General features: G+C 33.2%; 2 protein-coding genes across 3 annotated transcripts in view; one reads left to right on the top strand and one right to left on the bottom strand.

Annotated features, from left to right (window-relative positions):
* Positions 1-11,710, bottom strand: part of LOC133185320 (AT-rich interactive domain-containing protein 2-like) — a 33,386-nt gene extending 21,676 nt beyond the window's left edge. For both annotated transcript variants that reach the window (XM_061320455.1, XM_061320456.1), the window contains exons 1-5: positions 11,217-11,710; positions 11,031-11,124; positions 5,883-5,980; positions 4,450-4,601; positions 593-811 (exon numbers count right to left, since the gene is read on the bottom strand). In XM_061320455.1, coding sequence (XP_061176439.1) covers positions 593-811; positions 4,450-4,601; positions 5,883-5,980; positions 11,031-11,124; positions 11,217-11,308 — 655 coding nt within the window. In that variant the 5' untranslated portion in view covers positions 11,309-11,710. The remainder of the gene's footprint in view (positions 1-592; positions 812-4,449; positions 4,602-5,882; positions 5,981-11,030; positions 11,125-11,216) is intronic.
* Positions 11,711-12,645: 935 nt separating this feature from the next.
* The window catches only part of LOC133185321 (periodic tryptophan protein 1 homolog), a 23,230-nt gene continuing 8,375 nt past the window's right edge, over positions 12,646-27,500 (top strand). The window contains exons 1-8 of the mRNA XM_061320457.1: positions 12,646-12,683; positions 17,541-17,666; positions 21,860-21,909; positions 22,099-22,277; positions 22,728-22,807; positions 24,750-24,846; positions 25,428-25,535; positions 26,641-26,759. Coding sequence (XP_061176441.1) covers positions 17,604-17,666; positions 21,860-21,909; positions 22,099-22,277; positions 22,728-22,807; positions 24,750-24,846; positions 25,428-25,535; positions 26,641-26,759 — 696 coding nt within the window. The 5' untranslated portion in view covers positions 12,646-12,683; positions 17,541-17,603. The remainder of the gene's footprint in view (positions 12,684-17,540; positions 17,667-21,859; positions 21,910-22,098; positions 22,278-22,727; positions 22,808-24,749; positions 24,847-25,427; positions 25,536-26,640; positions 26,760-27,500) is intronic.

The raw sequence follows: 27,500 nt of genomic DNA, 5'->3' as shown, positions 1-27,500 counted from the left end.
ACGCAAAACTGTGAACGGAGAGCGAACGGTGAACGCACGGTGAACAAACGGTGAACGCACGCTGAACGAACGGTGAACGAACGGTGAGCGAACGGAAAAATGGGAAAGTAGAACGTTTCAGGGACTGTAAACAGGCATTTCAAGTCATATGCATTAACAGACATAAAGAACGGTTCCTTCCGAAAAGAATGGTTTGTGTTTTATAATTTTCGATTGAAAAATAATTGCGTGGCAGCCTCGATATTAAGAGAGGGGTTCCCCGGTGACCTGGAATGCGTTGCACTCCTTGTGTTATATTATAAGTATTATGTATCTTTTATATTTACTGAAAATTTCGGTAAAATTGATAGGTATGCGAACTCCTGTGCTCTCTCTGACAATCATATGCATAACAATGATAATTTCACTTAACCTAAATTCATTGAGTTTATCATTGCTTACACTTCTCTCTCATGGAAAAAAAACCCTCAAGATCCCTTATTTTACTTCAAGAAAATATACTTATAGACATATGACTGTTACATATAAATTATCTTCAGCACCCCATTTTATCACTACTTAACACATCCTATACATTAGACATGTGACCTACCATCAGAGAAGATTCCTATATGAGCCATGAGAAGCTGTAGCAGGTTCTTGGCCTTTCTCAGTAGCAGACTGTGTCTACTTTCACTGGACAGAAGAGTACACACGTTGATAGCAAAGTCCACCTCATTGGGGAAGCCTGACATGAGGGCCTTCTCCAGTTTGTGGTAATCACTGGTCTTAACAAAGTCTGTGGACATCCCCACCACACTCCTCCCATGATCTACACAGAAAGAAAAATACATTGTCACAAAAAAAATCTCTCATAGTTAGCATTTTTTAATTTTGAAAACATGCTGATTACATACATAATTTTTTACCATATTTCTTTACCTCATCAACAATATGGCCTGCTGTTTCAAATTAATGCCAGTGGTAAATGCCGTTCTTAAATTCCAATAGTTTTATATTTAGAAAAGTTTACATAGAGTTTTAACTTTATAGACTTCACAAAGATTTTCACTTAAGGCTACCCAATACTTTCTTTAAAGAAAAATTTTTTCCATGAAAATGGGTGCGCAAGCTTGAAGAGTTTCTTTACATTAAATCATATGTAATACAGAATATTGTCAGTATGTGTCATTTTTAACCATCATTGATCAGACATTATTACACAGAATAGCATTCAAATTGAACCAACTTACAATTTCTGATCTTAAGAACTGACAATGTTATTCATCCAAATATTCCATAACTGACATGAAATCATAAATTTTTACCAAAAATTTTAATAAATTTGGAGGAATCAAGCCTTTTAGACCTAATCTACCAATAAACTCTACAGGGTTGTCCCTAAGACCTGGGGGCCAGGGAATTTCCCTGCCTATTATGATACAATCCCCCGGTTATTCTTGTATGCTCCCTCAACTCCCTCTTAGGAGAGGAACCCCAGACCCTTTTTAAATTTTTTATGTCCCCTGCTATATCAAATCTTAGGGACAACCCTGAACTCTTCCAAAAACATGGATATGAAGCGTAACTCTTTATTTCTGGAAGGATAACTCTTGCATGTTCACTGAAGGGAAGCACCACAAAGAAAAAAATCCAACTTATCAACGAACTGGGGATGAGTAGAGTTTAATTAAATGGTAGAAGTATTAGAGTTATAATGGTATTATCAAGTTGCTCAAAATCTGGATAGACCTTTCATTAACTATCAAATAAAATACTTAAACCTACCCTGACCCCCCCCCCCCCCTCCCTCCTCCAACAGAAATTTTATTGTGAAATTTGGCAATAAATTTTACAGTAATTCATGTTTGAAAATCACTGGTTAAACAATATGTTATATGTAAATCTGCTGTACAAATATAAAATGATGAGATCACTGATACATATTGCAAAGATGTCATGAATGAGAAATGATTCATTGATATTTAATGACTTCAGGAATATCTAATTAGATTATTTATTTTCTACTTTAAAGAGCTATATATAAGCCTACATTCAAAAAATGACATTAATTCAAGTTATGAATGTGAAATAAGATATTTTCATACCTTTGATAAACTCAAAAGTATTTCTCCACAGAGCAGTGATTTTGTATTGTTGAATCAATTTAAAATAGAACTTTTGTAAGTACAGGGATCAAAAAGGAGATATGTAAATTGTGAGAACATCTTCAAAATTTCTCATTATAAAACATCTAGTAAATTGACTTCTACTTTTTTCCTAGCAGAGATGTTTTTATATAGGAGTATAATTTGTGAGAATAGAACTAATCTATCATCATGATCATAAACTGAAATACACACAAGTGTAAAATAATGGGAGGAAAAATAATAAAGGGTACCATGAGAAGATATATATATACCTTATACTTTGTACTAAAGTCATTAACAAAGTCTATAAGTGCTTGCTTAATTTACCACTTTATTACTATATCTTTAGATTAGTTTTATCAATTTTCCATTAGAAATCACGAACTTTTTCAAATGAGCTAAAAAGCAAACTGGCATTCAAACATGAAACAAATATCTCAGAGACATTTAAATGTTCTTATCACATACAGTCCCTGAAACGTTCTACTTTCCCATTTTTCCGTTCGCTCACCGTTCGTTCACCGTTCGCTCACCATTCAAGTGGGAAAGTAGAACGTTTCAGGGACTGTATGCCTACACAATTAAGTTTAGATTTCACACTATTAATCATACAATATATCTATATGCAACAAAATGCCACACTGCCATACGGCATGCTAAAAAAAATCTCAATATTAATTCACCAATAAACTGTTTTTTTTCTATATGGCATGTGGACTTAGTTATTTAAGGAATAACTGTCTAATTTTTTGGATTCATGATGTGATCAATCGAGTGGCTTGCGTGATAATTTGCATAAACGCCGAAGGCGTTTATGCATAAAATTATCACGCAAGCCAATCGATTGATCATCGTCATGAATCCAAAAAATAAGACAGTTATTCCTTATATTTACATGCTCCTGATTCTGCAAATTCCCGTGCTAACAGCCCCGCTTCTGTCTCTATTTGTCCCGCCCCGCACGTGATTTTTTTTTAACTGCGCCTATCGATGAACCAGTAGATTTATGTAGAAATAAAGTATTTTTACAATTTGTAATCTTATCTCGGACAAAGACATTGGAAATGTAAATATTATATTATGAATTTATAAATGCTAAGTCAAATTATAAATTAGAAATGAACATCATCTTGGTTATCCAGTAATAAAGCATGGTGTCTCTAACATTCCTATACAGATCTTGTACTAAAAATAGTTATTATGTTCAAATTCTGAATCAGTTTCAACTTGATTCACAAGAGAATAAGAAAGTCATTAATCTTAAAAATGATATGAAATAAATTTGATTGATCAGTTGATGAAATTAGCGAGTCTCTAACAATAAAGCCGATCTCTTTGACAGATGCATTTCATTGATGTATTGCAACTAAAAACTGTTTCTACAATCAACTAAATCTTCTTTAATGCAATCATCATGAGCAAAATCCACAAGAATACTGTATACATGATAATCTGTAAATTCAACAGCTATAAAAAAAAAAACAACAACAAAAAAAAACAGAGGTGTTTTCTCTTCATACATCAATACCTTTGTACTTTTTTCATTACAGTTCTCTTACTTTAACCCCGGCACTTCAGTAGCTTTATTTCAACCTTAACCTTAGTTAATGCATATTTCATAAGTCACTACTATCTTCTGATCAGTTTATTTCGTCCTTTAAGCAACAGGAAATTTAAAAAGCCCAGCGCCAACATCTTAACTCTTGGTGTCAAGCACTTACAATGTACAATACTTTTTCAATCCCCATTCAACTTCGTAAACTTCCAATTACAGCCTGGTATTATACTTATAGCAAAAAGACCACATTAAAAGCTTGTAATTCAATTCTGGCCACTGGTTAAATTAAGAAGATAAAGTCACCATTTCTCACAATCCACTAGGACACATGCTAAGTGTAAACAAACAAGTGAATCCTTGAACTGCTTTCTCACAATGTCATTGAACTTTAACTGATACATGGACTTATCTTAATCATGACAATCAACATTTGTAAATGAGAAGAAATTAATCCCGACTGTCTGCATTTGTAAAGTTGTTCACTTATATATATATATATATATATATATGACTATTTAAATCAATGAAAAATGTCAGATATACATACATATCAGAAATAATGTCAATCAATACTGCATAATAATGTTTATTAATTGACAAATGTAACAGATTTATCACCTGTACCTTCAATATTCTAAGCAACCTCTAGGTTGCATTGAACTCCATCAAGAAAAAAACACGGCAATTTTTATCTCATTCGGTTATTTCCAATAATAATAATTATCAATATTGAATATATATATACCTGCACACTGTGCATACCTGAGACTTTGTGTTGGTCGTAGTTATAGGAGTGGGGAATGCCAAACAAAGGGAGACAGGCTTTCTTACGAAGAGGTCCCTCGGAGTCCTCGTCATCTCTTTGGTTAGGGTCAGCTCCATGGAAATACACCTTCTCATAAGCATCTAGGTACCTATATAAAGTAAACATATTACATTAAATGGTATCTATATATAGTAAACATATTACATTAAATGGTACCTAGAGATATATAGTAAACATACCACTTTAAAAGATAGTACCATTCATATTGATCAATATTTTACCGACTGCCATAAAAATTCCATTTTAAAAATATTAAAGTTTGATCTTTTTACAACACTTTCACAAATTCTTCATTATTCATGTTATTTAGCATCACAAAATTTTTCTTCCAAAAGTTAGGTGAAAGATCAAAAATCATGGTTGTCAACCAATACTCTATTGCATTATGGTAAACTAAAACCCTTAATTTATATTTTTTTTGCAATCTGTCCCAAGAAATTGTTTCATTACAGACACAAATTATTTGTTATGCCAATCATTCATTTTGTTAAATATTTAAATGTTTCAATGAAAACAAATACTGTTTCATTTCCATGCATCATTTAAATACACCATAAACATTTCATCTTCTTTTTGAAACAGAAGACACAAAATAATTTATCAATTCCATATTAAAAAAAAAAAATTCAAATAATTAGACAATGCTACATTGTTTAGATCAAATTCTGTAAATAATGGAGTAACCTAACCAAGCAATATCCACCTCAGATTATTGATCTGCACACATAAAAATGCTGTAATTATCAACCCCATTTTGCTGTCTCTTTTAAACAGACTTTAAAAATCAATCACCAGGACTGGAAATGACGAAGTTTGAAACATGAGAATGTCTTGTTTGCCGGAAGGAAGGAATCACTGAGAGATTTTTACAGGGGACCGAGTTTCCATGAGGGATGGTAATGGAGGTGAATAAATCAATACAATAACAATAAAATCATATGAAATACAGCCAAGCTTTCATAAATCTAGTGCCTGTTCCCTCCTGACACCTGTGTAGATTGAGGCAAAATTTCACAAGATTCAAAATTCCTTTGGTGGAGCAAAAAGAACTCAGCTATTAAATGATTGTTCAATAAACAATAGTGACATCACAGCAAAATGGAGCTTTAATTCCACAAGACTTTTAAAAACAACAAAAAAATATCACCCTTTCATGTTCACATATTTGAGTTGTTTACCTTCATGATACTAAGTCCTTATAAAACCTCCCCCTTTCTAATCTAATAGTTTTTATGAATACCTACACACATAACCATGATAACTTTTGATCCTAACAAAAATAGTATGGCCCTGTAGCCAACATTTCCACTATTTATATTTGTTGTTAGTGATCCATGTATCTGAGAAATGTTAAAAAAAAAAAACTTACCTGACATATATGAATTTTAATGCCTGGGTTCCATTACTACATCCTCCAGGAATCTTGAAGTCAGACAGAAAATTTTCCCAAATCTGTTCATCATTAATCTACAGAAGAACACAATTATCATGATTATACATAATTTCTGATTTTGTGATAGTTCTTTATGGTTCCAATTAATCAATAAGCAACTCATATTAAAGATAGAGATCACAAAGTTTCCCAGTCAACTTCCTATAGCCATCAAGACCCGACCTTATACTGTCAATACAAGTAGACAGGCTTCCTCATTCAGCAAGGTAAATCTATTTATAGCACACTCAGAGAGTTGACCCTACTAAATTAATTCACTGTCTAGCCAAACAAGAGGTTAAATGAAATACTTCACAGTAACAGACCCTATATTTAAATGAAAACTGCACCAACAGCAAACCAACATTCCATCAGCAAACAACTGTCAAGTTTCAACACTTAATCATTTTAATGATTTGAATAAAACCAATAGCAGCCTGCAAAAGGTAACACTTGCAGACAATTTACATTAGATACAGGTCTATACATTAACAGGGACTAAAATAATTTTGTCTCACAGTTGCATACATTAATACACATTTTATTCTAGTTTGACAACTTCATCAGTAGCATCAATAATGTTTAATCAACTTTAGACTTTGTATCATATATCCTGCAAAAATTTATAATTAAGTGTGCAGCCCACATAAAAATCTAACATCACACATTAAACAATCTACCAAGCAAGACAAACATCAGAAATTAAATTCTCTTGTAATGACAGTTACCGTACACTAGCTCTTCAACAAATACCATCACAGGCACAATACAGCAATATCTTGAGACAAGTCTCATATTTCAGGTCGATGAATTCTCTTTAGAAATAATGTCACTTAGTGTTCACATAAGGAAAGAAGAAAAACCTGTTCTTTTCAGAGAGAGTCATTATTTACCTCATTATGGTTTCATACTTTTTTTTTTAATTTCACTGAAGGGACGGAAATAAAAGAAAGACAAAGCTGGCTAGAAAGGAAAATAAATCCAATATCAATATAACTGCCTCCATTTTACACAAAATCACAGCCTGAATTTCCTGCCTTTTCTCAACAATAAAAAAAGGGACAAATTCCTTTCATGTCAACTAGATCCTGGTTCTCTGCATTTGGACAGCTAACAAACAAGCTGATACATAGTAATATGCTGGCTCATATGTCAGTGATAAAAAAAAAAGTCTAGATAGAACAACAGGTCTGTACCAGATCAAACAGCTGTCTTATCTTTCAAGTTTACCAAGGAGATAATAAGAATCCAGAGGAAAGTATTGCTTTTATCCAAAATTTCTGTTTTTGTTTTTTGTTGTTGTTGTTGTTGTTTTTAAATGTTAGTAAACTTCACAATTATTACCTTATTCCATGTTCATGATGTTTACATTATATGAAACAAAATCTGGAAAGGTATTTTCATGTCTAAAATCTTCTAGTGCAATTATGATTCAAAATATGTCTGAAATTTTTTAACATGGATATTATTGCAAAAAGTGAGAAATAGATGTATTCACTGTAAATTTTGTGACTTCCACAAACAACATGCTTTGTTCAAAAGAGCTATTCTGCAAATTTAATTTCCCCAACATGATCCACACAAATTGTGGTACAAAAATGATGGATTTCTACTCCAAGCAAGAGATTGAAAAACAAAGGAGAAAAACAGAATATGCTGGACAATTTTACGTGTAAAGTGATGGGAAGCTTGATCAGGCTCTGATATTTAAGTTCCAATTATTCCTGTTCACAGAAACCAGAGAAAAATCACCAAGCTCATACTACCAGCATACTGAACACATGAGTTTCTACACTAACAAGTAGGTCACACAAAACTTTACCTGAGAGATAAGTCTGTTTACATACTGATGAATGCAGTCAACCAATACAGCATTGATTAAAGGGGGAAATCCAGCACTATTTATAGTACACAGTGTGTGACTGTGTAAGCTGTTTAAAAGTACATATGGCTCCAGAGCATACACACAGAAAAAGGCTCAAGATGTATTCCTTCAAAATTTCTCTAAAATTATGTTTTTTTAAAACATGGCAGTCAAAAAAAACTGTTCTCAAATTTAGGGCATGCAAATATAGTAAAGTACTTGCAAAACATTACTGCCATGTAGATACCATATCATAAATCCTTCTGGTACATGGTCAATCTAGAAAATGGTATGTTGAAAAGTTTTACAAGGTTATTTATAAATTATATTTTCTTTGATCTAATGGGTCCCCCCCCCCCTCCCCCAGACATACCAATCAGATAACACCAAAAACAAGGCATACCTGACACGTTTCATATCAAAACTACATCTAGGAAAAAACCTTGACCCTTTCTTTATAACCTCTGTTCTATGTCCCTTAAATATATTCTATCAAACATCTGTACATATATCTATCTTAGCACAGAAGGGCTGCTGCTATGCAATAGATTAGCATTAATTTTCTTAATCAAGAAAACTAATTTTTGTTAATGTTATCACAACCACAGATTACATGCATTATAAACTTTTGGCCTAAGCAAGAATTTTTACATCAATGTGGTATTGTTCTTATTTGAATGACCTTGTTTCAGAGCTTGTCATGACACGACTTCTGGCCAAATGCAATGCTTGAATCAAGTTTAAAAGAACTTGGGAGTCTGCAAACCTATAATAGTGCCTTTATGCTCCAAACAATGAATATATTTCTAACAATCAGCATGTCCTTGACCTTGAACTCAATAACACTGACACTCCCTCTGGACTTATAAAGCCTAAATGTGTCTTCAGTCTATTTTACCCTAACCAAAAAGACAGAACACACAAAAAATGGAGGGGAAGATAGATGGCAAGATAGCTGCTAGACAGACAGGACAAACTTCCACATGCAACTTAGTTATGTGTGCAAAAATTACCAAACTTATACAGAATCAATAACAAGCAGATCATACTCAAAATGAACAACAAACTAAATTCAACAACCTTACACTACTCTCAAAGTTTCAATTCTAAGAGTAACCATGGGCTTTTTTCCCCTTTGAAAACAACTTCCATTGTTGTCAAAACCGGATCTCCATATTTGATACTAAGTACTGTGCACTCCCATTATTTTAATTAATATTTGGAATTTTCAGCAATATCTGATTTCTCCCTCATGCATATACATATGGTAGTTTTAGGTCCAAACTGCTGCAATTATACAGACATAAATACACACTGTGTGTGTGAAAATGGATCAGCAGACAAAAGTTAAACAATGTTTCCTCAAAATTTCAGTCTCAAAATCTGATAACCAAAGCAACAAAAATTGGCAAAGCAGGGTTGTCCCTATGACACAGGGGCCAGGGAATTTCCCCTCCTATAATGATGTTATTCCCTTGGCTACTCTGGTATTCCCCCTCAACCCCTTGTTAGGGGAGGAACCCCAGAATCCCCTCCTACTTTTTTAGTGTCCCCTCCTATTTCAATTCTTAGGGACAACCCTGGCAAAGTATTGATACAATGACCAAGAAGTAAACAGTAACAAATAAAACAGTACCTGGAACAGTAACTATCCCTTTAGACAAAAACAATTCACCCTACATCTAGTTCTTGCTATCTTTAAACATTTCTGGCTACCTCTATATACAGATTATAAGTTTTTAAAAGACTGAATTGATTCATGTGCCAACTACAAAATAAACCTGAAGACCAACATGCAATGGAACTTCATCTACTTGCATACTTTCATTTCTGTTGTGTTCTTTGTGAACTGAAAATCTTCAATATTTCTTTTAACTACAACATGAAAAGGTTGTGTTCTATACATTAAAACAGGGTAGGATAATAAAAGGCATTTTACAATGTTTACACTTAAGAACATCACTAAGACAAAATATACAGATTTGCCAGTTAGTAGTTCAATATTTACATCTCTGCTCAAAAAACTTAGACCTATGCCAGGCGCGTAGCCAGCATGGAAGTGAAGTGTACGCAGAGAACGGCAGGGAGTCGGGATGGGTGGGTTATGTTCCAAATTTCACAAATCAAATTTTTTTTTAATTAAAATACATTACCAAATTACCATGATTTAATTCTACTACAACAAAAAGATGTTTGGGGGGGGGGGGGGGGGGGCAACCTTTCAATAAATATTTTCAATAGTTAAAGGTTGGGTTTGGAAATAAGTGGTGGATAGGCCATTCCCCTGAACCCCTCATGTGCCTGCTGGTGAGGGCCCAGAAGCTCCTGAGTTTTCCAAATATTTCATTCATTCATTAACTTTAACATTAATTATAACAATATCGTATTTTAAACCATATACTAGTAGATCATAGCAATGAATTGAAAACAATAATGGCAAATTAATGAACGATTTATTTGGATTTGGCAGTGATTAAATAAAGGATTTAAATTAAAGGTTTATTATATAGTCGTGATAATATAAAATTCAAATAGAAACAGTTTGACACAAAATAATTGGAAACACGAATATTTGTTGGATGGTACTGAGATTTTTTTCTTCGAATAACCCCTCTCTCTCCCTCTTTTTTTTTTAAATGATGTGTACGCACTTGCGTATTTGCAGCTACGCCCCTGAATGCTCTGGCAACCACTTACATGTTTTGATGCAAAACCAGGGTTGCTTTCTAAAATTTAATAAAATATCACAAAACATGATTTGTTGAAATCTATAAAACTTATAATCAAGCAGAAAAAAGGTAGCCAACCATATTTTTATCCTACTGCCTTTGATACACAAAATTGGTAAGATTCTTAAAGGCTTTATTGACTTGAATCCAAGTGTTATTTACATATAGAATACAACAAAGAGCATCTGAATTTTCAAAAGTCTTTTTTTTCTTTATTTTAGCTGAAACTTAACAATTATATCAAAATAATGGATATAAAAAGTATAAATATTTCATGCTTCCAAAATTGACATGTCGGCAAAATAATAGCCCCTCCCCTTCATCTTGGTTAGTGGTAGCCATTTTGCTATGCTTCACAAATTCAACTCAATGTGATTCTTCAATCTGCTATATTTAGATAATAATATCTACTAATACACTAACTACAGACGCGCGTGGCTGCAATTGATATACTAATGACTAAACGGAGGTAAATTCAAACGCGAAATTTACCTTTCGCCAACCACCAAACTTGATCACTTGTCGATACAACAAATACATGTCGACCTCTTTTCCACCTATAACTGGATTTTTTCCAATGGGAGTTCTACAAATATAATAAAATATACACAAAACATGGTCATGATTTTCTTTAAAAACTAAAACACTATTGAAAACAATAACAACATGGAAACTCACCCTCTATTGCGATGAAACTGTTTGAGAGTTGACATGAATTCATCTTTCTCTTGTTGATAAGTGAACGGGTCTTTGTTTAATATTTTAGCCATTTTTCGTCAAATCATTGATAAATATCGATGTTTTATGCACAACGCGCTGAATATAAACATAAACAATAACTCCGCCACCACCGCGCACTCAGCAATACCCTAGAAAGGTGGTCAAACGCAGGGAAAATCCTCAATATTCGGGGAATCCACCGACAGAGTCGGCTGCACCGACCCGACACACACGTCTTTCAACACAATACAATCGATCTCACAGCTCGATATAAGTCCTAGTATATGCCGTATCGAACAGAAGGTTAATTGCTCTCGATAAAGTAAACCGCGATTCAGCCTCCAAGATTCATAGTTGACCATACGTGCATAAAATCTTAGAAATATTCGTAACAAAAAACATAATGATCATGCCTAAATACCAATGATCACTAGAGGGGTGACGCTATTGAAGCAATGCTCCGGCGTAGTTATTCAAAATGGCGGTGGCCTTGTATTTCGAGTGCGCAAGTTGAGTGGTTGTTTTTACGAAAAAGAAAATGTCACCAGTCGAAATTCCATTGTAATTCAAAGCATTTTTATGAATTGATATATGAGAGTAAATGCTTGATTTAACTTGTGTACATGGAAACCCAACGGATGTATATTGCTTACGCGATAGGCGTAAATCCGTAGGTCAGACCATAAATTTAAGTGGCGGATCTAATATTTTAGGCTCCTTCTGAAAGCTAAGTACTACGTACGGTATCTTTATTTTCTAATTACTTATCAAAGATGATTATTTAACATTCTGTTATGTTTGATAATCAAAATCTCGAGTTGATATTTTTTATTGAAGATTTTCAGAAACACGTACATTATCCCCGATATTTAAAAAAAATCATGATTATTCCATCAAACGTTTCAGTGGCGGATTCAGGGGGCAGGGGGAGTCGGAACCCCCCCCCCCCCCCCCGCCTAATCAAAAAATTTTATAAGTGTCATTTTAAAAATATATTATAATGACACTCTATCCAAGCCCATTGTTTTACACAAGAGGTAAAATGCTGGAAAATGCACAATTTGGAGCCATTTTTAAAGAAAATTTCTCGGGTGAGGCCCCCTTACCCCCACCTATGCGAGGGGGACATCCCCTCCCATAGCCCCTCTTTCGGCCCTACGGGCCTTATCCCCCCACGAACTTCTGGATCCGCCACTGCATTCTAAATTATATACATGTATATCGTTTTGTTGCTCATCAAAAATTTATTGCACGTAGAATATCCCCTTAATCCGATTTACAATGTACAATACTCCTAGAAGTCCTCCCTTGCCCTTCTCTCTCTCATCAAATATACCATATCAGAAACATATCTTTAAAAAGTAACCTTATATTTTGTATTTTATAGTATAACATTTTAAGTATGGAAAACAGACTCGAAAACATGTATATATATATTTATTCTTTAATTCTGGTCTGACAATTACATCTTGACTAAAACTCCGAAAACAGGTCCAACTGATGTTGCTAGCGGGGTCGATCGTGTCAAGTTAATTTATCGCTCTTTGTCATTTATCTATTTATCAGCTGTTCTCCTAAATCAACCAAAAAAGGTTTCCCCTTTTAATTTCTAAAATTTAAAGTAACTATTATGAAAGTTGAGTTTCTTACACAAGGCTTTGACGCCCCACCCCACCCCACCCCCGCCCCCTCATTTCACGCGGAAATTGTTGTTCATCCATATTTTAAAATTATGTTGATGAATGCAGTTAATATTTACTGTTCAAATGATTGATTTTTTTAATACTATGGAGTTCATCAAATAGTTACATATGTGTAAATAGAAAACGGAGGGAAGATGGGAGTACTGGTATGCATAAGTTATGAATGAATTGTGCCTTGCACACCAGTAGCGGATCAAGCAGGTGGAGAGGAGGCTGGGCTGAGGGACCTGTGGGGGTTATTGAAAATTATATAGTAAAGTAACCAAATAATGTCCTTTGACCCCCATAGAAGAAAAGTCATCAATATGAAACTGAAAGCGACACGTGCACCCCCACCCCCCACCCCACCCCATAAAGGATGAGAGCTCATAGCTTCCTGCAATCATTCACATAGTTTGCTTTATTTTTAAATACAGAAATAACTAGATGCTGTCATATGACAGTAACACCCGCACGTAGGTGTTTGTCTGTAAATGTATTCGATCGCCTTAATATGATAAGAGAGAAGGAATTGCCGAAATAATTCTGTAATTTACAAAACAAGAGGCCCATTGGCCACAATGATCACCTGAGTAACTTTCACCTGATAACCCCTTGTAATACCTATTGTGGCCCCGCCCTACACTAGGGGTCATGATTTGAATGATTTAGATTCTACACTACCCCCAGGATACTTCCACTTAACTTTCAGCTTTTCTGGCCCAGTGGTTCTTGAGAAGAAGATTTTTAAAGATTTTTCCTACTGTATATATTTTAATGTAAAACTTAGATTCCCTAATGTGGCCCCAGGGGTCATGATTTGAAAAATTTAGAATCTACACCACCCCAGGATGCTTCCATATAAGTTTCAGCTTTTCTGGCCAAGTGGTTCTTTAAAAGAAGATTTTTAAAGATTTTCCTATATATCTCAATGTAAAATTTGAATTTTCCTATTGTAGCCCCGCCCTACCCCCAGGGTTCATGATTTGAATAATTTAAGAATCTACACTACCCAAGGATGCTTCCACTCAAGTTTCAGCTTTTCTGACTTCGTGATTCTTGAGAAGAAGATTTTTTAATGACCCCACCCTAATTTTGTCCTTTCTTGATTATCTTTCCCTTGGAAGGGGGCTTGGTCGATCCTTTATTTTTACAATTTAAACTCCCCTTCACCCAAGAATGCTTTGTACCAATTTTGGATAAAATTGGCCCAGTGGTTCTTGAGAAGAACTTGAAAATGTGAAAAGTTTACAGACGGATGGACGACGGACAACGGGTGATCAGAAAAGCTCAATTCAGCTTTTAGCTCAGGTGAGCTTAAAAAAGGTCATTTTTTTCGAACCCCAATCGCCTTCAAAGTGAAAAATCGAAATTCCGAAACTTATAATTGCACTCCCAGACTTATTCCAAAATATGACTTCCATGGCTAAGTATGTAAAGGAATGTAAGAGGCGTTCAGGGAACTAAGTTTTTGTTAAAAAAAATTTTGACCCCATTTGGCCCCTACGGTGAAAATAAAAATTCTGAAACCTTACTGCACATCTACAGGACACCACCAATCACCATCCAAAAGACGATTTGGCCACTGCAGAAAATGTAAGAGGAGTTCAGGGAACAAGGTTTCTGTAGAAAAACATAGTTTTTCAACCCCAAACCGTCCCCTAGGGTGAAAATTTATTTACGAAACCTTATTCCACATCTACAATATATTCCAAATTAAATTCTAAAATATAAATTGGCTACTGTGAAAAATTAAATGTAAGAGGAGTTCAAAGAACAAGATTTTTGTAGAAAAACGACACTTTTTACCCCAAATCCCCCCCCCCCACTCCCCGGGTGAAAATTAAAAATTCTGATTTTATATTTTCTCCTCGTTTCTGGCATTTATTCTCATCACTTTTGTTTTCTCAACGCTTTCTCTCTACTTCTTCCAAATTTAGATGGTAAAATTCTTTCGTATATCCCGGTCTCTCCATTCTTTACTGACCTCCTCATGATCCAGTCCATTAAAAACAGACATGCTACAACCTTGCTTCACTCCTGTTTTCAAATCAAACCATTCCAATGTCTCCCTTAATTCATTTATCACGGAGCATTTGAAATCTCCATAAAACACTGTAATATATGAGGCAAACCTGATCAATTGTCCTGAAATTTCATAATTTTCCATAAGCTGTCTTCATGGATGGAATTATTAGCTTTCTAAAAGTCAATGAAATTTATGTATAATGTAGATTGCAATTCATTTTTTACGCAGTATAAAGATCTGTTCAGTTGTACTTCTTCCCTTTAGAAAGCCAGCTTAAGCTTGTTCTTTCCGTATAGCTGGAAGTCAATTCTTTCTCTGATCCTATCAAATATTTATCTTCCCAGGACTTAAATCACTACAGGGAGTAAAGTTATCCCTCTCAAATTCTTACCTTTTTAAACCCCGGAGTTAGGGCGGGCTAAATTTGAGGAACATGTTTTATGCATAATGTCTTCACCAGAAAAGCAAGGCATTTTAGCCATTGCCGTTGAAACATGTAGTATATATTCAAGTTTGGTTGTTAAGTCATGACACCATAGAGGTAGGATGGGGCCACAAGTCACCCAACATCTTAAATTAAATTTTCTAGAGTAGGAAGCCACAATAGACACATTTATATTTTCAGAATTCCAATTAGTGTGGATGAAAATTCGGTTTATTCATGATCGTTGTGGCTATAGGAGGGGCCAAAATATGGGTTGAGAATTTTTCCTAAGAATAAAGAAAAAGCAGAGCCAAAGTGACTCAGATTTTGTGAAGATTTATTAATCGTTATTCATTTGAACCATTCTCCCTATAGGCTAATCGCAGTATTTACTATATGTTAAATCGCGAAAGAGCAGGGACATTTTTTTCATTCAACTGTCTGTGTGTCTGTTCGTTTGTCTCTCTGTCACAAAGAACTTCAACCTTAGTCATAACCTTTGTATGGAGGCATATTTCTCCCCCCTCTATGCAAATTATTTTTTTTCAGTAGATTATATTGATATGCAAGATAATTATGTCAACATGTAACATAAATATTAACATGCAACCTATTTATGTTGACATCCAACTAATTCATGTTGACATACAACATATGCCAACAATCTATTTATGTTGACTTGCAACTTATTTATGTAAACATGCAACTTATTTACGTTAACTTGCAAAATAAACATGTTGACATGTGCAACTTTATTTATGTTGACATGCGAGATGAATATGTTTGCGTGATCAAGTACAATATAAGCTATATATTTTTTGCCGAAACGTAATATAACGTTTTGCGGAAAGGTAATTTTTTTTTTCAAAATTTTCGGAAATGTCCCTAAGTACTACGTTCCGCAATATCCCTGTTGCGATTAGATGCATGGAAGATGCTTCTAGTATATGTTTCATTGTACCAGTCAAGGTTTCAGATGCTGCAATTTCAACTATGGAATGACCAGGTTAATGTTTTTGGAGCAGGTTAGAGTTTTTGGAGCAGGTCTTATTTCCAAGTAACTTATAAGCGTTTGGAATATTTTGCAATGAAAAGTTTAAAAAAAAAGGGGGGGGGGTTCCAATATTAAAAGAAAAAATAATTATATGAACCACTTCTCGCAAAGAAGTGCATGGATCTTCTTTCATACGAAATCATAGCATGTCGCTGAAAATCAACTAACTTCCGTATAACGATTTTGTTTTAAATTAAACGCACAGAATGCAGATTTCAAAAAGAACTGAAAGCTAGTTGCAGCTCAGCTACTTTGGACCATTTCATTTTCGACATACACGTAATAAAATGAATTAGAAAAAAAGTTATCTCTCTTAAAAAACTTCCGTAACGGTAATTCAGGAATGTTTTTGCATTAAAGCCCATTTAAAGGTATAATTTTTTTTATTATTTTGGGAGCGAAATGCTTCATACTTTTGTTTAATATCCTAAAACAAACTTTAATTTTAATTATTGCCGAAAATTTTAACTTTTATTGCTGGAAATTACAGTGTAACATCCGTAACGATTACATCCGTCCGTAACGACATTTTTACCAAAATTTTAACTTGATATCGGATTCATGCCAGACTTTAAGAATCATACTTCACCGTTCTATACTGAACATCAGAAAACGAAAAATTGGTCAACTTCAGCTAAATATTTATAAATAATAAGACATGTTCAAGCATTAACTTCCGTAACTTGAACATTACCTAGTTTAACAGTTTAAATCAATGGTAAATTGAAATTGATATAAAAGATTAACTATACCAGATCTGTAGACAATTCTTTTTTTTTCAAGTTCACTGATATGTTCTTTAGAAAATTATAATGTTCAATTGCATGGCTATTTTTTTTTTTTTCATGTTTTATACTACCCTGAATATTGGTCCTTTTATCGGCGTAGAATGACTGATATATCATCACTTTATATTCTTTTCCTATCGATGAAATTGAGGTTTCAATGTTTCATGTATTTATACATTATCTCACTCAATAATTCGTTCTTTGTCGTATTTTTAATTTATTAACTTTATTCTATATTACCGAGATCACATGAAATGAAATCACCGTATTTCCGCATTCCACTCGCGTTTTTACTTTTATTTTAGTTTCCTTACTCAACTTCCTAATGTAGCAGCACGCGTGTCGACGGATAACTATATTGCCAAAAAATGAACATTATACCATGTATAAAATGGGTAAAGCGTGGTGTAGCCAAGTCTATTCCCGATAAAGTAAGATTTTTGATACAAGATTATTGACTTTTTTATTTGCCCCATTGAGATGAAAGGGATTAGACTGAATAGATCTAAATGTTTGCAATTTCTGTCGATTTTATCACAGGGGCTTAAATTTGTGATTTTATCTAGAAAAAAAATCTTAAAAATAAGTTTATGATATTTACATGCTTTTAAAACTTAAAACCATTTGGTAAACAGCATTTTATAATCAGGTCCAGTACAATCAGTACATTTAGCTACGTAGCTAAAATTACCTACCGTAGCTTTATTTACCTACCTCAGGTAGCTTTATTTACTAATTTAGCTATTTCAAGACAACTTTTCACAATTTTGCTTTTTTATTTTAAAAAGACAAAAAACTGCAAGTAAACATCTACTAATATTTATTCTATGTATTATTTAAAAAGCAATCTAAAGCAGAGATAGTTTTAACATTGCTGTGTTTGAACACTTTTAAGGAAAGGATGTATTTCCATTGTTTGAGTAACTGTACACACCTTGTGTGCGATGAGGTGTGGATAATATTAGTTACCCAGGTCCAATCAAGGGTGTACGGGGATTTGCCTCGGATTTTATTCCATACACCCTGAGGCCGAAGGTCCAATTAAGGGTGTATGGGGATTTACCCCGGGTTTTATTCCATACACCCTGAGGCCTAAGGCAGAAGGGTGTATGGAATACAACCCGGGGTAAATCCCCATACACCCTTGATTGGACCTGGATAACAAATTTATTTCCTATGTACCTAAATAAAGTCTTTGTAAACAAGTCCAGTCAACTGTGTTTCAAGCTATCGATAAGATTTACTACGTCCTACAATGCATCATGACGTCTTGTTATTTGCTTTTTATCATAGAGAAACTATGCATTGTGACCTTACGATTTTTACCCGCAGCTCAAGACGGAAATTTACACCTGACTTTGTAACCAATCAAAGCTCTTGTTACAAGCTACATAGGAAATAGGTATGATTAATTCACAACCAAAACTGGTTTTCTTTGTTATTTCAGTCAAGAAGCAACTGTAAGGTTACAAATTAACTGTTGTATATAGCCCAAATCTTTTTAAATTAGAACTTTGATTGCAATTGCACAGGAAAAGACACATCTCCAAGAGTGATTTTTTTTTCATGAATTGTTTTCAGATGAGTTCAAAGTTGAAAATTATCACTACATCAAAGTGCAATTTTCTGCACTTTCTGGGAAAAATGCTAATTTAAGAAATAAGTATGATTTAGTAGATAAATAAAGCTACTGTAGGTAGGTAAATAAAGCTATGTAGGTAATTCAAGCTACGTAGCTAAATCTAGTGATTGTACCAGACCTGATAATATGTTGACGATGCAACCGTTAGAGTGAGCGCAGATACCTATTCAGTTTTAATTGAGAACTGTCTCTTCAAACCACTCGTGACATTTTGGTAAGACTGATGTCACATGACATCATGTTTATGTATACTGTACAGCAGGAATTTAACCCTCTGAGTTATTATTCGCTATATTCACGGAAATAAAAATTCCGCAAATTCAACATACAGTGAATAATTCTTCAAAAATTGATAAGGATAAATTGAAATATTACCGATATCTGTGATTAGATTCGATAAATCTATTTGTGTTTTCTTGCAAACATAAAAGCAGTCTGTAATTAACATAGTGGAGATACAGCAGGGATCACTTTGGGCTGCGCCATTGGCGCACGGCATTTGTAAATGATGCACTAAAAATTTAGATAGGGGTCGGTCTGGCGTATGTCTAACAGATATGGTGCTATAAGATGCAAAAGTGTGGGCCCAGATTTTTATCTTGGTTCATTTTATGACCATTCGGTAAATCTTCTTTCAACCCGACCTATCGTATGACATATCTAAAAAAACTTTTATGTTCTTGGTGTCTCGTTCAACCAGACTTTTTCTAGTCACGTAATCTATGTTCTTTACAACACCAGAGCGTCTGGTTGATGGAGACTTAAATGCCTTAACAGGGAATCGTACACAGAATTTTTCCTTTGTTTAGATTACACAAGAATCTTTTTACCGAATACTGAATATAAAGCGTCCTTTATTGTATTTACAATGAAATGATATAATTATCAACATATTAAAGATATATTCTAGACTAATATGTAATAGTAAATATAGAAAACTTTTGATTATTAATTCCGAAACAAAAAAGTTACTAATTTTGCATACACACGCTCACTCGAAATTCCTCCAATTCCAAAGGCAAAGATCGGACCAACTGACCTGAAACAATGGAACTTCCGAAGCTTACATTTTTTTACTTCAAATAAAATTACGTAAACTCTGTCATTGCCACAGCTAAAAGTAGATCATTCTATCAATGTGACTCAAACTGCTTAAAATTCAATGTTAAATATTTCAAAAGTTACTTGAATGATATTAATTTTACAAATTTCTCTAAATAAAATTTCTCTAATTTCAGATATTTGCATATTTTTCTCAGACTTCTTTGAATACAAAATAGTCCCTACCATTTGAACAAATTTTAATTTCTGAAACTGCTCCAGGTCTGAGAATTGATTTACGGTATTTAAGCTGTTAAGTAGAGTATTTGCATCAAAGTTTGCATCCTTTAGCTATGTATTAGCAACAACTTTCAAGAATTAAACCAAAAAAAAAAAAAAAATCAAAAGGGGTGAGGAAATTAGTATTCTGTTTATCAATACTCTGTAGTATGAAGTCTTTTAAGAAATTCTCCAATGACATTTTTTTAGAACCGTCTACAAGGGAATCCTCATGAAAATTAAAAGTATTTCTGTTTTACATTTTAATTAAAAAAGATGAAATTGGTTGTTTAAGAAATGGCAATTAAAATCCCTCAGAGACTTATTAATTCACTTGAAATTCACCACAAAGTAGCATAAAAATCACACCCTACCGGGGCATTGCCCCTGGACCCCAATGGGGGCCTAATGGGGCCCCCATACCCCCGGCAATTAGCCCATGGATTTTAATGTTGATGGGCCATAGGCCCATCAACATGAAAATCCAGAGTGATCCCTGATACAGACTGTCTTCCTAATTATGCGAGTGTATGGATCAATCACTAACACGTAGTTGTTGTTTTTTTTAAAAGCTTAATTGATAAATAAACATCTATGTATAACTAACATTTAATTCTGCCACCCAGTAGAGGTAACATGTAATTATCTATAAAACATGTACTGTAAGATTTCACCCGTGCGTATCACTCAGTCTTATTATCACTACTGATGTAGTAAAGACAACAACGTTATACATTAATTCAATTTTATTAACAGTCCAACATTTTGACTATTGGTACTGACAACTGATTTAAATTCAGAGGGATTTAAATATACTGCAGTAAATACTACTCTGTACTTTACTTAAAACAGACCTTTGAACGAACACCTGCTAAAGGGCTTCTTTTTTTTTTACATGGATTTTTGGATATGACTTGAAATATCTTAAGAATAAATCACTCGAGTATAGACTCATATGCATTTCAAAAATAATTAATAAAAAGAAAGAAAGAAAACGAGAAAGAAAGCAAATTTATCTGAATGCATAACATTGTAAATCTTACAACATTTCGTCTTCTAATTGGGATCAGTATGGTGTTTTGTTCTATTTAATCGGGTTCAGAATCGACACAATACGCAGGGAAAATAGTTGCAGTGCTGAAAAAATTGTATAATTTTTCCTCTCCGCTAATTCAAACGACCGCGATTTGCTGCAAGTTGAACAAATCGTGATCTTTTTCGACTGCAATTTTAACCTGGTGTACAGTATTACATGTACCAAACTGAAGCCTGAACAGTGCTAATTTTAATAAAGAACATTTAATCTACTATACATATGCAATATACATTAAATCAAGGTGAGTTTATCTCTTATTGAACTTTCTTTGTTACTATGAGAACGTAGTTAGTGGTGAGATGGAATTTGCAAAGGATTGTGGGTCAAGAGGTTACTGCGGAAAAAAGTTCATTTGAATCAATGTGCAAACTCCAAATTTACTCTTTGCCCAGGCATTGTCGTTAGAGCTCACAGTGTGAACTGCGCTTGGCGCTGCTCATTGCGCTCCCTATCATAAATATAATTGGTTATGTCATCATTTCATTAATGAATTAAGCATCATCTAAATATGCTTTGTATTTCTGATTGTCAATAGCAGTTTTGAAGTTTCATTTTGATATTTAAAGGTTAAATTGAGTGAGGATGAATTAAGACGAGTTATAGAAGACACAAAGGAGTGAGTAAATCTTCTGTTTAACTTTTGAGATTTAACTTTGATAAAATAGTGATACAATATGTAAGTATTTGCCAATATTTGATATTTGCAGGGAATAGTAACATATTTTTAAATACCTTCATTTTGATTCTTTTCAAAATACACTTTTTTGAATGAAAAATAAGAAACCCAATGTCTTCTTTAAAACAGTAAAATTGACCTTCTTGATGATGAAGATGATGAACAGGGAGAGGAGGATGAGGAGAAAATGAGTGAAGATGACAAATCTTCAACTGCTGAAAAGGGAGACAAGCGTAAATTGGAAGATGATGATGATGACATTGAGACAAAATATGATTTGGCTGATTATGATGAGGATGATGAAGCTGGTGAGGAAGAGAGGCAAAGCACTGATTTATTCTGCACTTTTCTTTTTTCTAATGTGTTTGAAACCTGTCATATTTGGAAACAAAATTTAAGATGTCTTGTATTTCGTCCTGACTTGATAGTTCAGCCATTTTGATTGTTTACATGAATTCTTACATGTACATGTCTAAAAAAGTCCAAGTCAGTTTATTAAGAAATAGTCAGCTTCCAAGAAGTGATTTTTCCAAATTATTAAGATCTTGGCCATCATTCAAAAAGGATACAATAAAAAAAGGAAATTTTTTAATGACTTTGAGAATGTGACGGAAGTATTCAGAGCATGTTTTTGACATTTGAATTGGATGGATTTTGAACATTAAAAAAACAAGATTATTGATATCATTCTGACTTCATAGATACTATAGTATAGAGGTGATCAATTTCTTTATCTTGATATTTTTTTTTCAATACAGTGGATATGCTGAAGGGGATAGGTAACTTGACGTACTATGCATCAAATTCAGAGGACCCCTATGTCACACTAAAAGAAGAGGTGAGAGACCACTGTCTTGGTATATGTATATTTATTACATTTTCAACAGTGAAATACTGTGATTTATTTATTGAATAAAAGTGATATTCTCTCACAGTGTGAAAGGATACCAAAATGATATTCTCTCACAGTGTGAAAGGATATCAAAGTAAGTAGAATATAATTTCTGGCCTGTCATAAGACAGAGATAGTAACTAAGCATCTTGATAGAGCTAAAACAGCAAATTTCTTCCAAAATATGTTGATAAAATCCATGCTATGTAATGTTTTCAATCACACAACTGCTAAACTATGACGTCTCAACCACTCAACTATGACGTCAAGCCTATGACACTGTGTTAAAAAAGACAGAGGCAAAGGGAAAATCAAAGAAAATGTAATAAACAGAAAATTCAATGTTTTGTAGATGAATATGGAATTTATTTCACTCGTGAGACAGGATTTTTTGATATTTTCACTCGTGCTTCGCACAAGTGAAAATATTAAAAATCCTGTCCCACTCGTGAAATAAATTCCATATTCATCTACAAAACATTGAATATCCTCTATTTATATATATATATATATATATATATATATATATATATATATATATATATATATATATATATATATATATATATATATATATATATATATATCTCTTCATAAAAATGATAAAGATGTCATTTTGACAGCGATTTATTTTTCCTACCCCTTGGGAAAGGGTCCGGTACCAATTCAATTGGGAAAAATTAGGGCTGTATCAATATATCAATATATCGATATTGATATTTAAGAATGTATCGTATCGAAAAAATATCTTCCAATATGTATCGGACAGGCAGATTTTCTCATAATTCTGTGAAAAAGTCAGGAATTTCAATCACCAAAGGTTATACTTTCACTGTTTTGAATTAAGATTGATCGATAAATATATAATCATTAAGGAGATAGCACATCTTGGATAACTATTACAAAATACATAGACAACTTTATTTTAACATGTTGTTTTACAGTCATTAAAAGTTTGAAGTGAAATTTGTAAAGACAGTGAGACAAGACCTTCAAAATGGGTTATAAAACAATTAGTTTTCATAAAATTCATGTATTTAATGATTTATAAGACTTTTTGATAGACTTGTTAAAAAATCCAATATGTCGGATATCGCATAATAAAATATTGTATCGATTTTTTTTGGTCAATACACAGCCCTAGGAAAAATAGCGTCAGAATAGAACAAAGGGAAATTTTCTGTTATGTCAACAAATGAAATTTATTTTGTGTTTATTCTAACCTCATTATCTAATAATCCATATTTTAAAGAACAAACAACAACTTTTCATTGTTTCACGTAGTAATGTATCTTGTTTTCATGTTTTCTTGCTTTCAACATGATCAAGTAGTCAAAAACGTAAGACGCTAGGCTGTCTTCAACATGCGTCCCGCCATATTACGACTGATCTCTACTTTTGATTTAAGAGGATGTGAAACATTAAGTCAACTCGTACAACACCTCATATGAAACAGAAAGGAAAAACAATGTCATCGTAGTCTGTTCCTCGGCAGTTGAATTGGGAATTTTTAGTGTCAAAATTGGGAATATAACAGTTTTTTGGCATTGGAAATGGTACTGTTTATCTGTACCAGTTATATAAGGAAAAAATTGCTCTATTTGCATGTAAATGAGAGATGAATGCTATAAATCATTTTATAATATATATTTAAATATATATATATATATATATATATATATATATATATATATATATATATATATATATATATATATATATATATATATATATATATATATATAAGGCTGCTTATTTATCAATTCAGTCTTTACCTTACAGCTGTTTAAGAACATTTTAAATGTATTCATCAACATTTATTTACTAAAAATATATGACTTGGAGAACAAATCTTGAAGAATATACACAGTGTTAGGTGCTATTTTAGGGTGACAGTGATGATGAAGATTTTGAAATCAAAGCCACAGATAACCTGATAGTAGTAGGAAAAACAGAGAAAGAGTACTGCTGCTTAGAAGTGTATGGTAAGAAATCAAAGCCACAGATAACCTGATAGTAGTAGGAAAAACAGAGAAAGAGTACTGCTGCTTAGAAGTGTATGGTAAGAAATCAAAGCCACAGATAACCTGATAGTAGTAGGAAAAACAGAAAAAGAGTACTGCTGCTTAGAAATGTATGGTAAGGCACTGAAATATTACTACATGACTTATGTAATTTTTTTTTTCTTTGTAAAATTTTGCATATTTTCATTGACAGTTTAGATATCATAAACATGCATATACATGTAATAAAATGTATTAGGAAATATGAAAAAGTACTTATGTTGATCATAGGTAAAGATGTGTCTAATGCTTGATGGTTTTTGGAAAATTTAATGCTTTCTTTTTTTCAATGTACTATTTTATTTATATTCTAATTCATTAAAAAATTAAAATTTACCAAAACATATGTAAATTAATCACAAGTATGTGAAAGAATAAATATTAAATTAAATCATTTTCCTTCCACTTGTTAATTAAATATGTACTGCTCCAGAACAAATGTACATAAGTATACATATTAAGTTGGAGCACATTTGAATATTTTCTTTTTCTTTAATGAACAGTTTACAATGAAGACCTGGGAAATCTGTATGTTCACCATGATATTATACTATCCTCCTTCCCTCTGGCTGTGGAGTGGCTGAATTATGACGTCGGTGAAGACAAACCAGGTATATGTTCTAAAGTAATTGAGAGTTACATCTAGCTACATTCTCAGACAGTATTACATTTTTATAGCACCTTCTTCACAAAAGTTGTTGTTGTTGGGGGGGGGGGGGTGGGGGGGGGGGTGTTACATTGGAATGACTGTCCTTCTGTCTGCTTGTATGGCTATAAATGTAAGGCTTACCTCAGTGTTTAAATCTCTTTCCACCTTACCTCAAAAGGATAGCTAAAACAAACTTGCATGTATTGTGCTTTGATGTATACTTAATGTGATGCATGCCATAAATGCTGCATCTAACCTACCCTGTACATTTTATGCTCATGCTCCAGTAACTCATGTTAAAACCAAGATTGAGCTTAGTGTATAGGCCACTTGTCAACTTTATATCTTAATAAATATCAAAACCAACCTTGTAGATGCCCATATGCAGATCTAACCTACATTGTATGCTTTAATTAGTAACACCAGGTAAACACAAGCTTTAGCCCATTGCTTAAGTCATTACCTGGCTTATCTTATGAAGTATCAAAACCAAGTTTGAGAGTATAGTGTGAGTCCATGGATACTTAGTAAGATGCATGCTTTGAATGCTGCATTTGACTTTTATTTTATGCTGCAGTGACTCTGTTGAAGGATTTTTTTGTTTATGCAGTAATTGATATATATCATGTTTTGATTTTGCTCTGACAGGAGAATATATATGTCCCATGAGGAAATGATTAAGGTTCATTATCCCTCCAATCACTGATGTAAAATGTTGCCTTAATGCTTATGATTTTCCAAAAGAATTGTATTTTATAGGTAGAATGCAAACAATTTTTGCATAGATTGTGGAACAAAATTGGACAAAAAAGACATATGAATTTGACTGATTTATAAATGATGAAGACATTTATCCTATTATGAGTTATCTCTCTTTATCAGAGTATCAGTGAACCTTAAAAATATTTTTTCCAGTATCCCCTTGATACTCAAAAAAGCCATATTTGGTATAAAATTATTTATCCACGTGTATTAGTCACAGCTAGTATTTGTAGAGACCACGGCAAAAAATATAAAAGATAGTAAAACTGCCATTTAAATGTATTAAGGGGATTTTTTTCTTCTAGGAAATTTTGTGGCTGTTGGCACTATGGAGCCTATAATAGAAATCTGGGATTTGGATTTGGTGGACTCGTTAGAACCTGTGGTGGTGCTGGGGTCAAAGGTCAAGTCAAAAAGCAAAAAGGCAGGTAGTGATGGTTGCTCTTTTGAAAGTAGTGAACAGAACTAGATTTATTGTTTCCACTCAAGTTATGTTTAAGTTCAACAGAGATAAGTAGGACTACTTATTAATAATATTGTCCACCAGCGCACCATGTTTCAGGAAAATGATATTACCTTTCTGCAAAAATAAAGTTATGATTCCGCAAATATTTCTTTATGATTCCACAATTGAGCTATGATTCTGCAAATATGTTATCTGGATCAGTGGCATACAGGTAAATAATATATGTAGATTTAACTATTTTAAATAATGAAATAACTCAGCACAATATGCATGATAAAATAGGGCATTCAGACAGAATGACAAAAGCACTTGTAAAATACCGGTAATCGATAAATAACAAGCTGTATCTGAAGGTAAGAAAGTTAATAACATAATAATGTATAAAATATTGATTCTTACTTTTCAAAATAGCACCCTAATTATACATAATTGTAAAATTAAAATACATGTACTTAAAATGTTCTATATGCTGGCATGAAAATTATATCACAGCAGCCATTGGGTAAAGATTTGGTGCCAGAATATGTCTCTTTTGGCACCAAATTGTACCTGGCAGTCTTTAAATATTCCAGTTTGTTTTGGCCTTCTTGCATACTGTTGCTTGTTCTGTCATGTAATTTATGTAATAATAGATATTTATTATTTTGCAGAAATGTAAATTTTTTTGCTTAAATGTAACAATGAAATTTTCCAAACTCA

The sequence above is a fragment of the Saccostrea echinata genome, unplaced genomic scaffold (genome assembly GCF_033153115.1).
Source record: "Saccostrea echinata isolate AGI-Se365-2 ecotype Australia unplaced genomic scaffold, CSIRO_AGI_Sech_v1 ptg000012l, whole genome shotgun sequence".
In the NCBI taxonomy this organism is placed as follows: domain Eukaryota; kingdom Metazoa; phylum Mollusca; class Bivalvia; order Ostreida; family Ostreidae; genus Saccostrea; species Saccostrea echinata.
This window is presented reverse-complemented; position numbering and strand designations above follow the sequence as displayed.